The 20,302-nt window shown below is 35.0% G+C and overlaps 1 protein-coding gene across 1 annotated transcript in view; it reads right to left on the bottom strand.

The window, feature by feature from the left end:
- Window positions 1-20,302, bottom strand: part of ADGRV1 (adhesion G protein-coupled receptor V1) — a 271,123-nt gene that overhangs the window by 159,535 nt on the left and 91,286 nt on the right. Inside the window, exons 59-76 of the mRNA XM_054283215.1 lie at window positions 19,756-19,935; window positions 18,958-19,122; window positions 17,586-17,703; window positions 17,181-17,304; window positions 15,909-16,047; window positions 15,585-15,770; window positions 15,088-15,320; window positions 14,436-14,584; window positions 14,144-14,342; window positions 13,597-13,813; window positions 12,240-12,479; window positions 10,705-10,854; window positions 9,383-9,856; window positions 8,484-8,627; window positions 7,080-7,251; window positions 6,567-6,702; window positions 4,112-4,959; window positions 432-549 (exon numbers count right to left, since the gene is read on the bottom strand). Coding sequence (XP_054139190.1) covers window positions 432-549; window positions 4,112-4,959; window positions 6,567-6,702; window positions 7,080-7,251; window positions 8,484-8,627; window positions 9,383-9,856; window positions 10,705-10,854; window positions 12,240-12,479; window positions 13,597-13,813; window positions 14,144-14,342; window positions 14,436-14,584; window positions 15,088-15,320; window positions 15,585-15,770; window positions 15,909-16,047; window positions 17,181-17,304; window positions 17,586-17,703; window positions 18,958-19,122; window positions 19,756-19,935 — 3,992 coding nt within the window. The remainder of the gene's footprint in view (window positions 1-431; window positions 550-4,111; window positions 4,960-6,566; window positions 6,703-7,079; window positions 7,252-8,483; window positions 8,628-9,382; window positions 9,857-10,704; window positions 10,855-12,239; window positions 12,480-13,596; window positions 13,814-14,143; window positions 14,343-14,435; window positions 14,585-15,087; window positions 15,321-15,584; window positions 15,771-15,908; window positions 16,048-17,180; window positions 17,305-17,585; window positions 17,704-18,957; window positions 19,123-19,755; window positions 19,936-20,302) is intronic.

Genomic DNA, 20,302 nt, shown 5'->3' with positions numbered 1-20,302 from the left:
TATGTATATGTGTGCTAATTAGGAAAAAAGTGAAGACATAAGCATACTGACACAGAACTTCTTAATTACTTTTTGTAGTATTCATAGCTACTTACATTATACAGAGAGGTGAGAATTGGAGTTACACCTTTAGCAGTGCAAATACATTACCTTAAGCAAAACCTTCACATTTGCTGACTCACAGTATAGAATGGTAAGCATTTGAGTTTTCTCCTGTTTCTGCTTTATACCAATAAAGTGACAGACCTAATTATATTCACAACTTAAATGCCCCATTGCCAAAATCTGTGAAGCTATTAAAGGAGCTGAAAGGGAAACACTTATTGTAAAACTCTGTGATGAAAACGTCTTCCACTAACAGTAGCTCCTGTGATTCAAGACAATATATTACAGAGTGTAGGAAGAGCACTGGAATCCACTGTTGCCTGCACCTGTTTGGTTGCCGTGCGACAGTCAGCAACACCTCTCTGTTTTCTGAGTCTTCATCAAGTATCAGGCCACTTTGTACTTCTGGAATGAATCCCAAAATGCCATTCTGGAGATCACTTCCTGTGTAAGAAATAGTCCATGAAAGTAAAAAAGCCAGAAAATTAAGCTGAGAGTAAATTATACTTTTAATATGCACAACTGTTAAAACTCTAGTCATGTATCAAAAGCATGCTGTAAAGTACTATTTTGGGACACCTCAATTCTCTTAATATTTCTATTCTTAATTTACACTCTAGATTTTTAAATTTAGAACTTAGAGTTTCTAAATTTTATTTTAATCACTAAAATAATAACAACTGCTTTTGGAAGTAAATTACTTATGAGAGTCCTGGCACCATTTTTGCATTTAAGCTTGTATTTTCAGCAGCATTCAACAAACTGACTGAATTCTATGTCCCTTGACTTCAAGAGACTAGGTGTTACAGACATCTCCAGAACAATCTCAAAAGCCTTGCTTATAATGCCCTTATGAGATACTCGCTCCAGCTATATTTACCATAAATCTTAAAACATTGTGTCAGAACAGAAATGGGCCTCAACAAATAAAGTAGGTAATGTGATAAAGATGGGCCTCCAGTGATGTAACTTAAGGTTTCTTATTCATTCTATCCATGATGTGGTTGAACCCATCAATTTTCATAGATGATTACATCATCTTTTCTCTTGTATCTTTATTCTATATGTAGAAATTGTGCACTGCAAAACACTACATTTTTCTGAGGGGAATGCAAGTAACTTCAGAAAAACAGCATTGGAAGAAAAAAATTCCCAGCTTTAATGAGGGGAAACTAATGTCTTCACAGTGCTCGATCAAATCTTGCTTCTAAAGGATTTCTCCTGGCAGGTAGTGATGGCTTTACTCTATAATTGAAAAGACCATCTACTTCCACTTAGTACTTACTGAAAGTCAATATATATATAATAAGATGAACAGAAACTGTGTATTTGCTTATGCGCATGAGCAACTATTTTACCATTCGCCTTAATACATTGTCTCATGTTCCAACTTCATGGGAATTTGTACTGTAGGTATAACTCTAGAGCATATTAATTGAATATTAATGTGGTATTCAATACAAGCTGCGGTATTCAATACAAATTACAACACATGTCTATACACATATTTCTGCAATTAAACGTGGGGGTCCAGTGGCCAGCTAGCCAACCATAGCCAGGATCAACCTGAGACCATGGAAAGCAACACCCTAAGTTCAGGGACATTGTTTCAAGTTAGGGAGAGTTTAAGTTTGTTCGAACAGGAGAGTTACCATGCTAATATGGGTAATGTTGCCTGGTTATGATTGGTTATGATGTTGCTAGAACTTTCCATGTTAGTGTTTATAAATAGGGATCGCCCCTTATTCCAGGTCTTAAGTGTTTGGCTGTATTTGGGAGCACTCCTGTTACTGCAGCAGAAGAATAAAGGACCCTCAGATTTTCCACTTAAGACCTGTCACCCATTTTTCTTCCATGCTGACTTGTTCCAAACATTGCCTATCCTCACAGGTGTGGGTGGAGCAACGCGACCATTAACATAAATACCCAGGGCACTGGTTACTTCCACGGTAAATTTTACAGATAATGCACATGAAGATAACTTGTTTAATATGATCTAGTTTTGTATATGACCTTGGTTGCTTCCTACACTCATCCAGCAACACAGTTTAATCCTAGTTCTCAATACCCACACTGATTTCTTAAGACTATCTAAACACACAACACTCCCGTAATGTTGGACCTTATTTTCTTGATTAGACTAAACTGAGTTAACCTAAAATTCATTCCAGTGCCCAATTTCTTTCTAAAACTTCATCTATATTGCAGATTAGATTGGTTTCTATACAGTTGGTAAGCCTGACAGGATATTTAAAAGCTAGGGGAAATTGGAATTCTGACATCGCTTTCTCAAAGTAGCACAGTGACTGAAAGAAAAACTCTTCCTTGGTGACTGAGTATGCCAATTCCTGTCCTCCATCCCCAGAAGCAGAAGATGACTACACTGCAGGTGTGAACTGCATCGTAGCAAAGAATGAAAACAGAAGCTGTTCATTCTACTTTGTACAAACTCCATCCATTGTAAAAGAAAAAGACTTAAATTAAAAATACAAAGTATATGAAATACACCAGACAGAATAAGATAATTCAGGTTAAAAGGGCCTGTGAAGTCTCTAGTCCAACACTCTTCTCAAACCTTAATTATTTCTGAAACCAGACCGTATGTCTCAGAGGTTTGGGGCTTGAAAAAATTCCAGGGACGAAGAGAGCCCATGCAACCTCCCCAGGCAACCCATGCCACTGGCTCTCTGTACACAATAGAAAAAAATACCCAGGCACAAATGAAATCTCATTTCAACCCGTACCCACTGTCTCCCATCAAGCACTGCTGCCATAATGCATTATTTAAATAATGGGTCAGTAAATTTTTATATCTCTCCTCTTTTAGGTAATCTTATGGTCTCAGTAGGAACTATGTCTTCCTGTATTCAAATGTTCCATGATATTTTCTATTTCAAAATCATGTTTCACAGAGTAAGTTAGGAAAAGGAGAAAAAAAAACAAACAGGTAAACAAAAAAGTAAAAGAAGCTTAAAATATTCTGAATCCTGAGAAAGCAAAGTACCTGAAGTGGCACAATACAAATCATCTGGTCTTTAGAAACAAACCCAGCAAAAAAAGTCAGTGATCTTTTTGTGCCATAAACTGTCAATAAGTAGTCAGTATTTACAGTTTTAGAAAACATTTTGGTCTGAATGCAGCACTAGAGTACTGTGAGAAATCATCTGAACAATACTGTGAACTAACAATGGAAGCCCAGCATTTCTATTACAGGTTCCTCTTGGACACTTCCATTTTCATGCCATAAGTTACTTGATGACTCTTTTCATAGTCACAGGTCTGTAGCATAAAGTATCCCACTTATTCTTTGAATTTGGAAGTCACAGATCTACTGAGGTGGGAATTTCACATCCCAGGAACAAGGAAAATAGCAAAAAACCAAACAAGCCTGCAATGCTACTCCATCTTTAAAGAAACAGTTATGCTCAGCTGTCACAGTATATCACAGTACAAGCTGGCTTGTGCTGGGCAATTAATTCAGATATAAATAAGAAACCCAGCTGGTTCCATAAACTGGCCCCTGGGCTGACAGACAGGAATCTCAACCAATTACATTCCATTCCAAGCTGCAGACATCTCACTTGTCCAAGACCTGGGCCATGTTAAAAGATCAGACTAATGAGCTATCCAGTAATACCCCATTTATAAAGAGGGGTTGAGCCATTAAACGCTCTCTGTTGCCACATGAACATTGGGTGTGTGGTCATCACTGTCTCTGACCCACCACACACGTGTTTCACTCAGTGTTCTCCTTCCATAAAGAACAAGAACAGAGATAAGCAGCACCTATAGACGTATTTTGAGTTACACTGCTAAGGGATGCTAAGGGGGCTTTGTGCATTAGATGCTTCCTCTCATCTGGAAAAATTTAGATTTAGGAATAGAATACCCTGCTTATTATCATATAGAATTCAAATTTTACATGAAAATTGCTATGAGAACATATATTATTTACTGTTATTTAATTGAAATATATTTCCTCCTTTCCTGGGGAAAATAATATTACCTGCAATAATTACTATTGCAAAAGCACCAAATCCATGCTCATCCTTTCCTTCCACAATCTGAGCTCCATATTCAGGATTTGAGAGGAAAACATAAAATGATTCCTGTCCTTCAGGCTCATCATCATCAAAAATTTTTATGGACACCTGGCTTTCAGTTTCTCCATCCAGCAAAGTCAGAGAGATTGTCTGTTCTTCAAAATCTTCTCCTTCCATTGCCCATGTGAAGTTTGCTTTTCCATAAACATTTCCAAAAGGATACAAATCTACTGCACTCTGCGCACTCACTCCCCCAAAGGTTTTAACAGTAATTTTTATATCACCAGTAAATCCCTTGGTCCTTCTGATCTGAACCACTGCTGTGTTGGAGATATTGTTGTTTGTATCTTCTTCAACATAAATAAACTCTGGCCCCAAACTTAGTATTCCGTGATGAATATCATTAGCCAGGATATTAACTGTTGCAACACTGAAAGCTGGATTCAAACGGGGACTCCAGTCAAGGTTTGCAGGCTGAACATCCAGAATTTCCACAGAAGTCAAATTTACAAAAAAAAATTCTTGTATTTCAGACACAGTGTCATCAATTATCGATATTTCTATCACTGCATTTGTCTGAAAATGTAAAAACATAAGCTCTCCGTTGTAGATGGGTATAAAGTCTTCTAGCGGTTTGGCACTTCCAGGAATGGTCTGATATGTCACTTTAGTAAGATTACTTTGAAAACCAAACAATCTTTGGACATATAGTCTGACTACCTGGACATCTTCTTCAACTGAAACTGATCTTGAGTTAAGATCAAACTGGAAAATCCCCATTGGTTCAATTTTAGCTATCATAAATCCTGATCTGAAACAGAAACAATATCACATTGTGAGAGAAATACAAGTAATAAAAAGCAGAACAGTCAAGCATAATAATTTTCAGTGAGCAATCAATGATGGCTGTGAGAAAGCAGATTAAAAAAACATGCAATGGTAGAGGGAAGAAATAGAAATCATACAAAGCAAGACATAAAGAGGTTCCCTAAAAATGTTTTTGTAATGTTTGAGCAGCCCTCCTTATGCTTAATGCATCCTAAGTCAGGACAGGATACTGAGTAAATTATACATAAAATATGGTCTTCCTGACAAAATGGAGAGGCAAAGGAAAGTAGATCTTCCTACTGTGAACATAATACAGGAATATAATATAGCCACTACAAATAATACCAGTTTTAAACACTGAACAAACCTCCTGTACCAAGGGCAAGCTGTGAAGTAGACAGATGCTAGCAGATTTACAGTTTTAGCCAGGAAGCTGGAGAAGGACAGGAAGTTATTTTAAAAGATACAGTACAGCTTTGAAATACTGCCTCTTTTCAATATTACCCAAAGTACTTTGTTTTCAGATCTGAGTCTTGTTATCAATTCAGTTTAAGGTTTACTCTGTTCATATTAAATATATTCCCTTCTTATTACAAAATATTAGACTGACTCTGCTGAATCTTGTGTCATCCCTTTCTCTCTAGAACTTAACCATTATTCAATGCCAGAGGCTACCAAATGGCATAATCAGAGTGAGTGGATTTGGCTAACAGATGAGACCCTTCCACCACTTAGGAAGCCAAAAAACCTTCAAAGCAATCGATGTGGGATGCAGTCTTAAGTTTTCTAGGAAAAGTTATTCTCATACACTCAAGGCATTTGACTTGCACAGTAAATATGTGCTTGAGGACTCGAGTTCATAGGAGGGACAAACCTAGGAGAGTCTGTTTGAGGAATTTAGACCTCTGATTGACTCCTGACTTCCTTCAGATTTGTCAGTTCAATTTTAATATGGTGAAGCCAATACTTTTCTCCATGCAGTGTCACAGTGTCACTCCATGCCCATTTTTTATACATTTTCATCTTCAACAAGGAGGAGTAAAAATAGTTTGAAGAACAGATAACAATTTAAGTGAGTCAAAAAACTACATTGATTGTAATATTTTAATTTTTCAGAATAAAAAGGGGGTTTAATATAAATTAGTCATTTTTAGAGCATTTCTTATTGCGTTTGATTTCTTTTAAATAATGGTTGTCATCTAAGATCTTCTAAATATAGATATTTAGGGACACTGAAAATTGACAGTTTATTTTATTCTTCAGCTTTCTGGTTAAAACTGTTGATCTTGGTTCTTCAACCTAATTGTCTTTCCTAACTGTCTCCACTGTTCTAGACACATTCTAGGTACCTCAGATCCCAATGCCAGGAAACAGACTGGAATTGAAGAAAAGCCTCAGTTTCAGACAGATCAGATCTTCAGTACTGACATTTGTTTTCATGTGAGACAAGACATAGAAATTATCAAAAAAGAAACTCAAATGTGCTAGCTACCTATAATTTAATAGGGATTTGTATGAGGTATATTCCCCTATACATGTCATAATTCTTACAGCATCAGTGCAACTCAAAAGTGTGAATAATATCTTTACCTCAGTCGAGCCCCACCAGACACATTGCTGTGCACTGCTGTTAAAGTGATGGCAAATATCTCAGATTTATTTAGGCTTGGAGTAGCCTGAAATGAAATCACTTTACTTTTTTCCCCAGAGGAAAATACAACAGTACCTGAAAGAAGAATGATTGAGACAGTCAAAATCACTAAACAGGAATTCTATTTTTACCTGGAAATATACTGACATAGGAACTTTAGTCACAATTTGATTTCACTGAGGTAAAAAATCTTCACTATAAGGGTCTTTCCTATAGAAAACTGTCCTTCAGGGGCATAGCATTGTGTCTAAAAGGAAACTTATTTTTTTCTCATAAAGTAAATTTGTCTCTTACAGATAAAAATTGGATCACACAATTTCATTCTACCGACTCTTCATTAATAATGGAAACATGCAGAGGTACAAATAACTAAAAGGTGGTATCATCACTTAGGCAACTGTCATAGCTGTTGTCCTTGTAGCTGTATATAACTTGTTTCAGCAATTACTCACCAAATGGAGGAGTAATATTGCCTAGTTTAACAGAGTCAGTGACTAGGTCCGGTGGGCATCCTGAAATCCAGCTAACTATAACAGTGCCATAAACTCCTCTTCTGGTTATGACAGCATGGCCTGTCCCTGCTACAATGTTTGTAAGTCGTAATATCACAGATTCAAAGCCAACCTGTGAAAACATAGTAGATTTTATCAGAAAATGGAATAAAAAATGAACAATAACATACGTGAAAGCATAGTACCTTTTGTAAAATGGGCATCTTACAATAAGGATGCATGCATATACATAAATATATGTGCATTTATCTACGGACATATAAATATGCTCTCTTGAAAGAGCTCATACAAACTCTTTAATAATACTTTCAAATTTTAGATTTCTGGCAATTAGATTGCAGGGAAAAAGACCAAGTATGAGTGACATTTCAGTACTGAAAACAGTGAATACAATCTGTGTCTCTTGTTTAGAAGAAAAATAAATCCAGCCTGCCCTCAGTGCTCACAGGTAATAACTGTACTACTCTCTCTCTACATATATAGATATATACATATAATTAGGTCTAAAATAAGGTATTAATTATATATCCAGTGAAAAGCAAGTTGTTACCGCATGACATTGTACACAAAATTATTCTTGCTACTGTGATCTACTTTGCTTTTTCTCTGAGGAGCAAAGGAGTGAAGATAATTTGCATATTCAAAAACCAATGATTAATGGATGTATAGTAGTATATAGTATATGATAGTCTTTCTGAAAACAGTGTATTCAGAAAGACTATCTGACTTAAGTTTCATTGTAAATTAAAAACTACAAAAATTCTTAAAGATAATTAAAATAATTAAATAAAAACTTCAATAAAATTTAAGAGTTAAAACCTTTAAGAGTTAATGCCTTTGCCAGACATAAAAAAAATGGAATGGTAGCATATATACCATATCAAAGTAGGAAAATTATCTTTTCTCACTCTCATACAAAATAGATAAATGGAAAATTTATCACTCGATTACCAAATTTACAGACATCTGCGTTAACACCCAACATATATTCCATCTCTTTTTGCACATAATACTGAATTCATGCTATTTTCTGCTTTGGGGTTGCAGTACTTATGGAAACATCATCCAGATTTACTTATTTTCTTTTAAGTCCCCTTTCATGTAAATACTTATATTACTTACATTTTACATATGAAGACACCTTTTCCAGTTGTATTAAAATGTTTCTATAAGAATTTTTATCAGAGGAAAGAAAAACAGACAGTGCAAGCACTAACAGGAAGGATCTCTTCCATCATATTGATTACAATGAAAACTTCACTGACTTTTAGAACAGGTATCTTCTGCAGTGAAGTGTACCTTTCTTCTGTGGTAGGAACATGACATCACAACCAGGCTACTGACCTGTGAATTGGCAGCTTCCTCAGGAATAAGCAGCACAGCAGACTTTGCTATTCCTAATATTTTAGGCACGTCCTTGGCACTTCCCCTAACCAGGCTTACATTAGTAAGTTCCAGAGTAAAATTCAAGCCCAGTAAAATAAATGCCTTTGAGAGAGAGAATTTCATTAAAAAGGTAGAAACTTAATTCCACTAAAAATATTATCCAACAGTGCAAATAATTAACAAAGCAACCAGCAGATTCTTGTTTGTTAACAGACAAAGCAGCATTTTCAAGACAAGTGTTTCATTGATTATGTTTCTCAAAGAATTACAGTTAAGCCATCAATATTGTGAAAGTAGTCTGTCAGCAGCTTGCTGGAATATGAGTTTGTAAAGCAACTATTGCCATTTTAAAAAGTTGCATTTGACACACTGGCTGCCTTTGGTTTGATTTTAATCTTTAGGATTAAAAATATTTAAGATGGTTGTAAGAGAATGTAAGAGTGGATGTAAGACTGTGATAAAAATGACAAACAACAAGGAGACAAAGGAGACTGCAGGTATATTTATCTTTATCTTCATTGGTCACAAATGACAGATCACTATCTACAATCCAAAGAAACTTAAGAAAATATTTGCATTCATATAATAATAAGATATTGAACTCATAGTAACACAAAACAACAATGTAAGGAAACTTAAAATATTTGAACACATCCATAACAGTGATTTTGCAATTACTGTCAGAAAATTTGATTTTCTATTCCAGTTCTACTCCATAAAGAGGAAATTCATAACACCAAGACTCTCTTTTCTGCTTCTTCACAGTTGATATTAGTGAGAATTTTTAATCTTATTTGTATTGTGACGAAACAAGTGGAAATAACAGATATCATGGTAGCTAAAAGAGTAATACACACCTGGTTGCTTATTGGCACTCTTTTTACTCCAAAGCTGGCACCATCCTTTATTGTGAGGAATCCCACCTCATTCCCGGGTTCAATTAGTGCTTCCTCATGAGGGCATATGACACGGTACTCAACCATCACTTCTCCAAATGCCCCAGCATGCCGAGTCACATTAATCTGAACATATCGATCCAGGGCTTTTTCTACCAATACTGACTGCTGATCAGAGTACAGGGCAAACACTCCATGAGGGTCATCATTTGCAAACACTGTGATCTTTGAAACTCCTTTCTCATGGTCTAAATCTGCTCCACCTTCCACTGAAATCAGCTGTACCTCATAGCTTTCATCCAGCTCTGGAACATCATCAGGTAACAGGTAGATAATTATCTCAGCTGTACTCTGCTGGTCAGCAATGACAACAGATCCCTCTGTCTCAAGAAAGTCACCTGTGATGTCAGAATCACTACATATTTCCCAGTAAACCTGAAATTAGTATAGAAAATGCAAAATTTAAAAGAAAGAAAAATAATCTCCAAAGTCAGAAACTTGCAAATTCAGGATTCAGTATAAACAAGATATGGATCAGACTGCTTTTAAATGGCTAAAATAACAATTGTTTTGGGTATGCATAGGAAGAATATGCTATCACACAGACTATCTTTCAAAAGAGTGTGTTATTTCAGTAACAGTGTTAAGAATATAAATATTTCCTTTGTCTAGTTTCAGAAGATTTATGTAAAACTATGTGGAATTTATGAACATTTTTCAAAAAGTATTTCTCTTTTGTCACCAAAATACCATTGCTGTTTTTTCTGTTTCCAGTATTCCTCACATAAGAAAGGAATGAACTCTCATTAAACACAGCAGATGTTTCTGTTAATTGATCAATTTATTTTAAATTAAATGAGTTACTGTTAAAACACTCACTTATAAACTTTAGGTAAAAAACAATGTTTTGACATTGGTGGTTCAGAAAAGTCTGAGGAAGTCTGATTCCATCTAAAAAAGTAAAATGCGATGATATCATAGACAACTCACTATGAAAGTATTGTCTCTTATTCTCCCATCGAAAGCAAACTGGGAGAGAAAGAAAGCAAGAGCAGTACAGCAGTATTGTTTTTCTTTTATTTCCCCTGACCAGAGAAGATTGAATTTTACTCTCCAAACCACAAGTACCAGGGCTAAGCCCTTCCTAAATTCAGTCTAAAAGGAAACATAAAAAAATTAATTTGAGAAACAAGCAATTGAAAGGCACAGAATAAGATATTTTTCAATCTGAAATCAAGGATGATTTCAGATTACATTGTTTATTAGGAAAAGAGTGAGAATACCGTTATGTTCCCCAGAACGCCTTGAATTCGTTTGACAAACAGTGTAATATTTTGTGGCCCTTTGTCTCCTGAGGGTTCTGCAAAATTACTCTCTCTTAATGATTCAGGAGCAAACTGTACAATTCCATTTGGATCACCAAACTTCTCTATCTGTAAAAAGGTAAACAAACATTTAAAAAACTAGAAATGTAGTGTCAGTTGTATTCTTGTTGAACCTACTGATATTTTCACTGCTAGATGCTACAGGGGCATATATCTGTTTGTTCCAAAAACAGCAGAGAAAATTTTGAATGTCTCTTTTTCAGTTTTCAGTTCCCCTGTCAAGAAGGAAAAGAACAAAGTTTTATTTCAAATGCTACATTTGAGTATTTTGATTCTAAAGCAGGAAATGCTCAGGCACCATGAATTAGTATACAGAAACTCTTCTAATACTAACAGTTTGGAAACTCAGAACTATGGGAGAGAGAGCTCATCCACATCCATCTCCATGAACCATTAGCTGCAAAAAGAATTTGGGGCAACATGACTTCCTGAAGGGGACTGTGGAAGTAAGAGCTAATTCCATCAACGTCTTTCAGACCAGATAATTTTAAAAAATACCATTTCCAGGGGAGAATCTTTTGAGGGCTTCTTACAGCAGCTTTATAAATATTTCCTTAGTTGCAGTATCTCTAGAGCGCTGATTTGTCTGTGATAACTCTCAAAAACATCTTCATTTCTCTTCTACTATGAGAGGCCAGACTTTCTCGCTTCCTCTGAAGAGATGTCAAGAGTGACAATGTCCTACTTGCAACTTCTGAGGGGTCAGAGCCTGGTGCTGTGTGGGCATGACCAGATCACTGTTACCTACCACACACACATGATGGTTGGTGCAGGCCAAGTGGTCTAGCCTGGAGAGTTTGTCCATCATTGATTTTCACTGTCTCAGCATTTGAGGACAAGTATGTGTGGATGATTGGTTCATCATAGTTTTTTATTTGCTCAGGGGAAAAAGGCATTTCGTCTTTGTCTTGGTGGAGCTTTGGCAGTGAGCACCTTTTTGTGCGTAATTCACCATCTCTCTTGTATACCTTTGTCATTAATGTTGTTGCTGTTACTGTTTGCTTCTCATCTCTTTGGTGTTTTCAAGTAAATTTCTCTTATCTTGACTCAGAAGCTGCTTTTTGTCTCCCTCTCACAAGAGAGGGCAGGAGAAGGGAAACAGTTGAGTGGGGTTTAATTTCCAGCTGGGTTTAAACCACAGCAGATGATAAACATATTGACACATAGAAATGTGGGCTCAGTCCATGCTCTCTGCAAAGAGAACTATAGAAAACTGCAAATAGGAGAGCCAGCTCACTGCTTTTATTCCAATTTTTACTGATAGGTTCTCTGTCCTTTTTCTTTCAGAATTGAACATAATATATCAAAATAGTAAAAAGGTCAAAAAAGCCAAATGACTAAGTAATCATTGGGATTAATTTTTAAAAGCTTTGCATTTATAAATACCAATATCAACAGAAATCTCTGAAGAAAGAAAAGTGATAATAACTTACTATTAATGTAATGCTGTTTGCCTTAGAATCTATTTCTGTTTCACCTTTCATAAGGCTCAGTCGAATAATGAAGGTTTTCTGAACTTCAACTTCTTCATGAGGATAGATTTGCAGATTAATTGTTCTCAGACCTCCTTCTCCTTCTTCAAAATAGAATGTTCCATTCACAGGATCACCAATGTCATTATTCAGAGGAGACAAAATCTCTTCTGAATTGGGTCCCAAAATGTCCCAGTAAATCTGTGGAAGAGATCAGTTTCAGTTATAATATAAATCAGTTTCAGATTTATCTTATAACAGCATCCCAAGGGGAGAAGTGACAGAGTATCAAAAGTACTTAGCTATGTTTAAATCTTTGCTATTAATACAGGATACAAAATAGTCATAATTAATTCTATGGGACAAAATGTAGAAGCCTTTGAAAAAGTAAACATGTCAATTCACAAATGGGAATTTTAAAGTGTTAGTCACAATGTGAGTTTATTAAATTCTAGATGTTAGTAATAGAAAAGAAACTAAGATATCTTTAGCATATAGCAAGAATCACAAAAGCCAGTGTCTATTTCTCTTTCATGACTTTTTTGCACAGCTTCCCACATCAGTACTCATGATCAAAACCATTTCCTTTTGAAGTGTGATGTCAAGTCTAAAAATGACAAATATTTTCTATCATAAAAGTCAGATTATGAAGAAAATTTCTTCAGATTATGAAGAAAATTATGAATCATTCAAATTTCTTCAGCCTGATTAAAAGCCACAGCATTTCCAGTGATTCCCACAAATTAGATTGCTTTTAAGGAGGTTATATTCAGGACTTTACAATTATTATTTCTTTAATTTAAGTATTTTCTGCTTTTCTCCAATGACTTCTAGAAAAAATCAAAGATTGAGGCAGTTTTTATATATGGAGAAGAAGAGCTCATGGTTTATAATGGAAATTTTCCAATTATTTGACAAGACTGTGAAAGGCCCACCATGTTTTATATTTACATCTCTACTTTATAAGTGGCCTGTATAGAGTAAAAAATACCCTACAAAACTCATAGTAAGCAATTTCCTGAATTAAATTAAACTAGTAGTAGTACATGAAGTTAACTATAATTTTTGTGGGATTAGGAGCTAGTTCAAAACAATATACACTATACCATAATAAAAGAAGGGAAGCAGGAGAAGAAAGAGGATTTTAAAAGGGTAACAACACTTTCTGTTATACTGCAGCTATATGCAATTCATGTTTAATAAAAAGCTGTAATTATACTATTAGAAATAAGTTACTAAGTAAGCTCTCAAAGCACAATGAAGGAACTTTTTGACATAGTCACTGGAAAACTTTTAGTCTTTTATAGGCAAGACCCACTTGCGCCTCCACCAACTGCCCAGTCCTTTCCACCACCAGGGAGACCGTTGTGGTTACATCAGGGTTGGGAAGAATAATTTGGCTTTGGTTGAGAAATCGGACCATGCCCTGGAGAGAGTCACTTTTCGCAATGGTGACCTGGCTCACCAGGTGGAGCCCCAGGACAGCTCCACCAGTAGCTCCTGTCAGTTGGATTTCAAATTGCTCTTCAAATTCACTGCATAGAAAAAAAATAGAAAAGACATGGAAAAATATTTTATCCTTCAGAGCAGTACTGTTGACGTCAACATTTCTTATCATGTAATTTAAAATCATATTTGATTGCATGCATGATTGTATACTATTTAACAGGAACTATGTCACTGTAATATAACATCTTCTTTTGTCCCCTTTAGATGATTTTCTCACTTAGGTGATTTTTTTAGCCTGCAGAAATGTGTTTTCCAATTCAAGCTCTATACACACATATAGCTAGATTTTTTAGTGCATGTTAAAAAAGACTTAATCAAAAGTAAATTGGTGAATAAATATCTGAAAATGTAATTACCTTTCTTCGTCATTTATAATAGAGATGTAAATAAAAGACTGGTTCTGTTCATGATAAAAAATTACAGTACTATTATGAATGACATAGTCAACACCATGAAGTGCAGAAATACTTCGAGAAAGAAAATCAGCTGTGACATTGCCATAAGTTCCACGCTTTCGCAAAACAGGAATCATGATTAATCCAGCATCCTCTTCCACTATAAAAATAATTGAGAAAAATTTATGTAATTTCAAAATTCATGCCAAAACCTTATCTTCCAAAATATAGTGAGAACTTATGGTAAACTTACCCTGTAGAAGGACATGCTGTGGATCAAATTCTATGATACCTTCAGCATTGTCATTTTTTGCAATAGTGACCCGTACTGTGGAGATATTTCCTATTATTGGAGGTTGATCCACCTGTAGACCATTCTCTCTTACAGTAAAATCAAATCCACTTGCAAGAGCATGAAAAAAAACCCGTAAAAATACACTTTAAACTTCTTGAGAAAGTATAAAGATATGTGTGTGACAATTTTTTAATTACTGCAAATAATTTTATTTTCTGACAGTTACTACTGAAGATTTTTTTTCACATTTCTTCATATTATTATGTTTGCAAGAATTATTACTAGAAACGTGTATATTTAATTTGTTCTTTCTCATTTCATCTTTTTAATGACATTTCTTGCAACTTGGCAATTTGTATCTAATGAATGGATTTTAAGTTTTATTAAATCTTAATCAGCAATACCTTTACATTAATGTTAAAATAAATGGATTTACCATACATCCATTTTCTATTATGATTACAATTTTAGCTGTCTTACAAGGCTTTACAGTAAAGCAGAAAAAAAGTCTAGCAGTGATTTTATTCAGGTAGATCAGAATCCAAATATAATTTGTTTTTCTAGTTTGTTTTTCTGCTTGTAACAAATGAACTGGAAATTTTAACTTTACCTTCCTTGGAGTTCCACTTCAGTAATCACCAATGAAAAGTATTCAGGACCTTCAGGAAAGTCATCATCATGAATTTCAATCCAAATAATTTTACTTTCCTCCTCTGGTTCAAACATAATTTCCTTTACTGTGGGAGTAAAATCTATTCCTTCCTCTGCAGTCCCACTTATGATCTGAAAGCAAAGATGCACTGTGCCATAGGATCCCTTGGAACGCACAATAGTGATGTTAACCTGAGGGAAAGAGAATATTTCCTTTTTAAAATGGCTTTGTTTTCTCTTACAGATGCCTTTACAAGATGTTCTGAAGTCATATTTTCAATGGTTCTGTCAGGTAACAACAATATGATTTATCAAGTACAGCGTACATGCTATTTAACAGATAGCCACAGTCACTTTAGAGACTGATTTCTTTTCTTTCTAAAGTTGAACATAATTCTAGCAATAATGTTGATATTTATCAGTAATTTTATATAGGAAAGAATTTTAATCTAATACCCATTTTTCATCTTCTGTTGTTTGCAGTAGTTCATGGGAGAATGTAAACTCTCCATATGGATAATCACTGGCAGCCATGGTAATATTTGCTTGGCTGCTAGATTCATTTATGAGTCCTCCGTCACTGACTCTGGTTAGTTGAAACTGGTAGTAATGCTTCTCCTCAGGGCGGTCGTCATCTACAGCCTAGAGGAAACAACCAACAACAGCTGGAAGGATTTAAACCATTTCCAGAGAGAGAGATATAAATAATTTTTAGCCAAGATCCTCAGAAAATAAAAGAATGTACTTGGAATAGCTACTGGGATCAGATTTCTCATATACCTGTATTAGAACAACTGCTGCAGACTGCCTATCCCGCATGGTCAAGGTTCCCGATACCTCAACAAATTCTGTGTGATGAGGAGGTGTTATATTCCAATATATTATGATCTCTCCAAAAATCCCTGGCCCACGTACCAGGCTGCAGGTAAGGACACAAACACAGATTTTATTTTTACCTCTATTATTTAACATGCAATACAGAGATAGTATATCATACTGTTATGCATGGAAGAAATGTTATCAGCACTATGAAAGCTTGAGTTTTAATGTACTTAATCACTATTAAGAACATAAGAATTCCCTTTTCAGGCATTTTCAAAACATGTCTAAAGTTCTTATGTATTTCTTTGTGTTTGGAAAAATCTCCAGCTGTATTTTTTACCAAGAGGTCTTTCAAGTTTCTTTCCATATGTAGCCCAAAGACAGGGCCTGAAAACTGATTTCTCTTCATTCTCTTCTGCTTTTACAGAGATAGATATGCAAAATAGAAGGGCAATTGGATGTCAGGGTAATGCCAGGGGCAATTTGATCTATAAGGCAGATGTAGGATACTAGAATACTTTGAGATTTTCTGTGATATGTTCTGTCTGCTACTTGTCTAAAACCCTATAATAACATAATGCTTGGAAAAGTCACAGTAAAGATTTGTCTGCACATTCTGCACATAACACAGTCTTAAACTACTTGCACAAGGCATTGTTTTGTCTTTTGGACTTCTTGGGCCAGTACCAGAAGGTGTTCTGCAGCTTTATATTTGCTGGAAGTGTCATAATCTTTTTTTCCAATGCTCTTAGAAGATTCTTCTAAGAATCTAAAACTCTTCGTTCTGTTTTCAGTTGATTGAATAAAACAATTGCATATTGTTTCCACAAAAATCCCCATTCCCACACTGTTTAGGCTAGAATATAACAATTTGCTGAAATACTATTCAGGCACAAATCCTGAATCAAATTCTAGAAAGCACAAAGCACCTTCAAATGTCACATTTTCTTACCCCTTTCTTTTGATTAAGATCCTCTTTCCTTTGGTGCATCGATGTTGTAAATAACTTGAAGACAGAGAGGAATATTTGGACCTCTCCTTTAATACTGAAAGGATACACACATGGTATATTCTACCCTTCTTTAAAACCAATCACCTAGTTTTTAAAATAGTACTGATTATAGAAGTTATGATAAAATGTAATACTCAATAAATTGCCAAATGTGGGGTCTCATAGCTTTTGAATCTGGGCTGTTGCTCTTTCTTTGAAAAAATGAGATATGTACTCACCTAATAAGAGCAGTTCCATTATAACTTCCTGAAGGTTCTCCAATCAAAACATGCTGGGATGAATGGGCTATCCCAACCACTCCAGAAGCTCCTTCATCTCCCATAATAGTGATGGTTGCAACACCTATGAAGAGAAAAATTATTCTCATTGTAAGTGAAAACTAAGCAATTTACCTTTGGTAATTTTTTTTACATGAATGGTTAAACATTAGCTTCATAGAGGGCTGTGGAACTCTCTGACTTCTTCAGGTAAGGAACTTAAGGAAAAAGACTGACATTCACAATTGTGACCAACTAGATGCCCACAAAATACTTAAGCACTGCAGACTAAAATAATATGATCAGACTTAGAATAGTTCTCATATAGAATATCTAAAACCAGAAGATACTGAATTAACTCTTTACCATTTACAGGAGATATCTCTGCATCACCAGTAGAGACTAGCTGAATGGTAAATGTTTCATTCCCCTCCAGCAGACCATCTTGTATTGCATGTAAAATAATCAGTTTCTGGGACTCAGTCTGCATCATGTAAAGACCAGAAAGACATGGATATATATTAAATTAAATTAAACAAAATACAGTGTTAAAACAAATTTTTTAACATATCAAGTGTTAAGAATGCTTGCCATATTCTTTAGTATTTTAAAACATGAGATTATCTGATCTGGCTGAAATTTCTTCTCACAGATTAATAGCCAGTAAAAATTGTCTCTCAAACATTGCGGGCCACCCTAAAAATACCCTTACTCTTTTCAACTTAATAAAGATTGAAATTCCTTTGAAATTGTACTCACATAGGTGTTTTTTAACTTAGAGGAAACTTTCTACAGAGAAACTACCTATTCAATAGTGCACACATATTCTAAGGATTATTTTATTAAGATTAGATATATTAGTCAAATTAGATATATTAGTCAAATTTCTGCCTAATCTACATTTTTGTCAATGGGAAGTGGCAAACATATATAAATTTAGTATATCATGCATACAGTTTATGCTTATACTCAAGCATGTATAAATGTTCAAGACAAAATGTCAAAGCCTACCAGTAGAGAAATGACAGCAAAACTTTGCCAAATACTGATGGTTTTACCAGAAAAAGAAAAAATCTATTTTTCAGCTGACTCAAAGTAAAACAACCAGCATGCCTATTGATTTAGTGAAAAAAAATTTTATACTGAAAGAAAATAGACTATGCTCTGCTAAAATACTTTTCTTCATTAAATATTTTGAGTAGACTGTAAAATATAAATATTAACATAGTATCAGTATCCAATATTTAACTCTGAGTTCAGAGCTGCAACCTGCCATGAAATACAAATTAAATAACACTGTCTAGTTGGAAAGTTATGAAGGTGCTTTTTGGGTTTTTTTTAATCTGCAGATTTTGAGCATTCATTTTTCTTTCTCACCCTTTCAATACAAATTTTCTTTTAAAGATGCTTGATACTTTAGTAGAATAAGTGTTTCTGTAATCATTATTTTCATTTGCTAGGTTTCAATTTCTCTTTGTTAATAGTTAAAACAGTGAAGATTTGAAGAACTACCTTCCTGATGATTACATTATGCTGCATTAAAAGAACATGTCAGCTTTCCATTGCATCTTGAAAGAAGCATGAATATTTAGAACCCCACCAGTTCAAACTGACCTTTTGCTAGTGTATAATACTTAGCAACCCCATACTTCTATCAACAAGTAACAACAACCATACAAATATACACCAGTAGAAGGAAATATTTATAAATCTAATAATAAATAAGTTATTGCAGTACCTCACTGAAATGAAGGGTACCATTTAGTGGGGTCAGATCATATCTGGCTGCTTCCTCGAGAATCCATAACACTGTAACTGCTCCTTTTCCTCCCTGACTTCGACTTACATTTAGCAAAACAACTGCAGCAGGGTCATCAGGTGTCTTAGGTTCCTTCACAGTTACCTGACGGAGAAAGAGAAGGAGAATATGGGAAAGACTGTATTGAAAAAAGTCAAAAGCTGCATTGATTATGTCAAATTACATGGATACATGTTTAAGATAAACAGTGGAGAACATTATCAACGACAATTGTAAACAATCGGAGTGAAAATGGACAGGGATGTAACAGGTGTAAGGAGAGTGTTGAATTCTGGTAGCAAGGACTAGTCATTCAAGTGATTTCTGCATGCACTGTGATCCAAAACAATTACAGACAATGTCACCAGCAGGCTCAGTACCAGCAAAAGGGAGAGCAGAAGCACTGGCACTGCAAGAACTAAGATGAGATACGCTTTGTAATTTCTTTCCAAATTTTACTTTCAGTAATGCAGATTATTATACAGACCATCAAATTGTTGTCCTGAATTGTTATTATAGTGAATTAAATTGATTCAGTCATGCAGAAATCTACATTTATGCAGCAGCACTTTCATTGTTACTACCATCCTACATAGCTAGATGAAGACAAGCACTAATATCATTTCAATGAAATCACATCTTCCAATGCAGTGAAGGCTTACAAAAATCAGCTATATGCTAGTGACACGAACCCACTCCAACTTTAGCAGAAAGGAGTGCAGCCTAAATCAAACTCACATTCTTTTCTTCAAACTTGAATACCCCAACAGGAGAATCATTTGGTGGAATAGCGACAGTTACCAGGGTGTCATTCCCAAGTCTTGCACCACCTGTTACCCTCACCAGGGCAATTTTGAATATCTCAAGGAATTCAACTTCATCGTCATCTATGATTGTAATTTCTATTTCTCCTGTAGCCTGTAGAATGTTAAAAAAAAAAAAGCAACAAAGCTTCATTTATAGTATTCTGTCAATTGTTTGAAAAAAAATTAAAATAGGCAAATTGTATCTAGTAATAGACAATGCTCACCCGTTAATTTTTCTTCTTATGCTTGTATATTTATAATAAGAAGATATAATTTCAGTAGTTGTTTTTCAGTCCATCAATGTAAATCTTTTTTGTTAAAACCAGCAGAATGTTCTGCTTTGGTACTCAGTAAAAAGTGAATGTTGACAATATTGTCAATACTCTGTCAAAATTCTGCACACTATGTACATCCTTTCCTTTGCCAAAGACCACTTATATTCACTTAAAATCAAAATCCCTTGTGTACAATAGGTATTC

The sequence above is a fragment of the Melozone crissalis genome, unplaced genomic scaffold (genome assembly GCF_028551555.1).
Source record: "Melozone crissalis strain CALT ecotype California unplaced genomic scaffold, PUWL_Pcris_2 ptg000036l_1, whole genome shotgun sequence".
Taxonomy (NCBI): domain Eukaryota; kingdom Metazoa; phylum Chordata; class Aves; order Passeriformes; family Passerellidae; genus Melozone; species Melozone crissalis.
The sequence above is the reverse complement of the archived record's forward strand: the minus strand, read 5'-3'. Positions and strand labels throughout refer to the sequence as shown.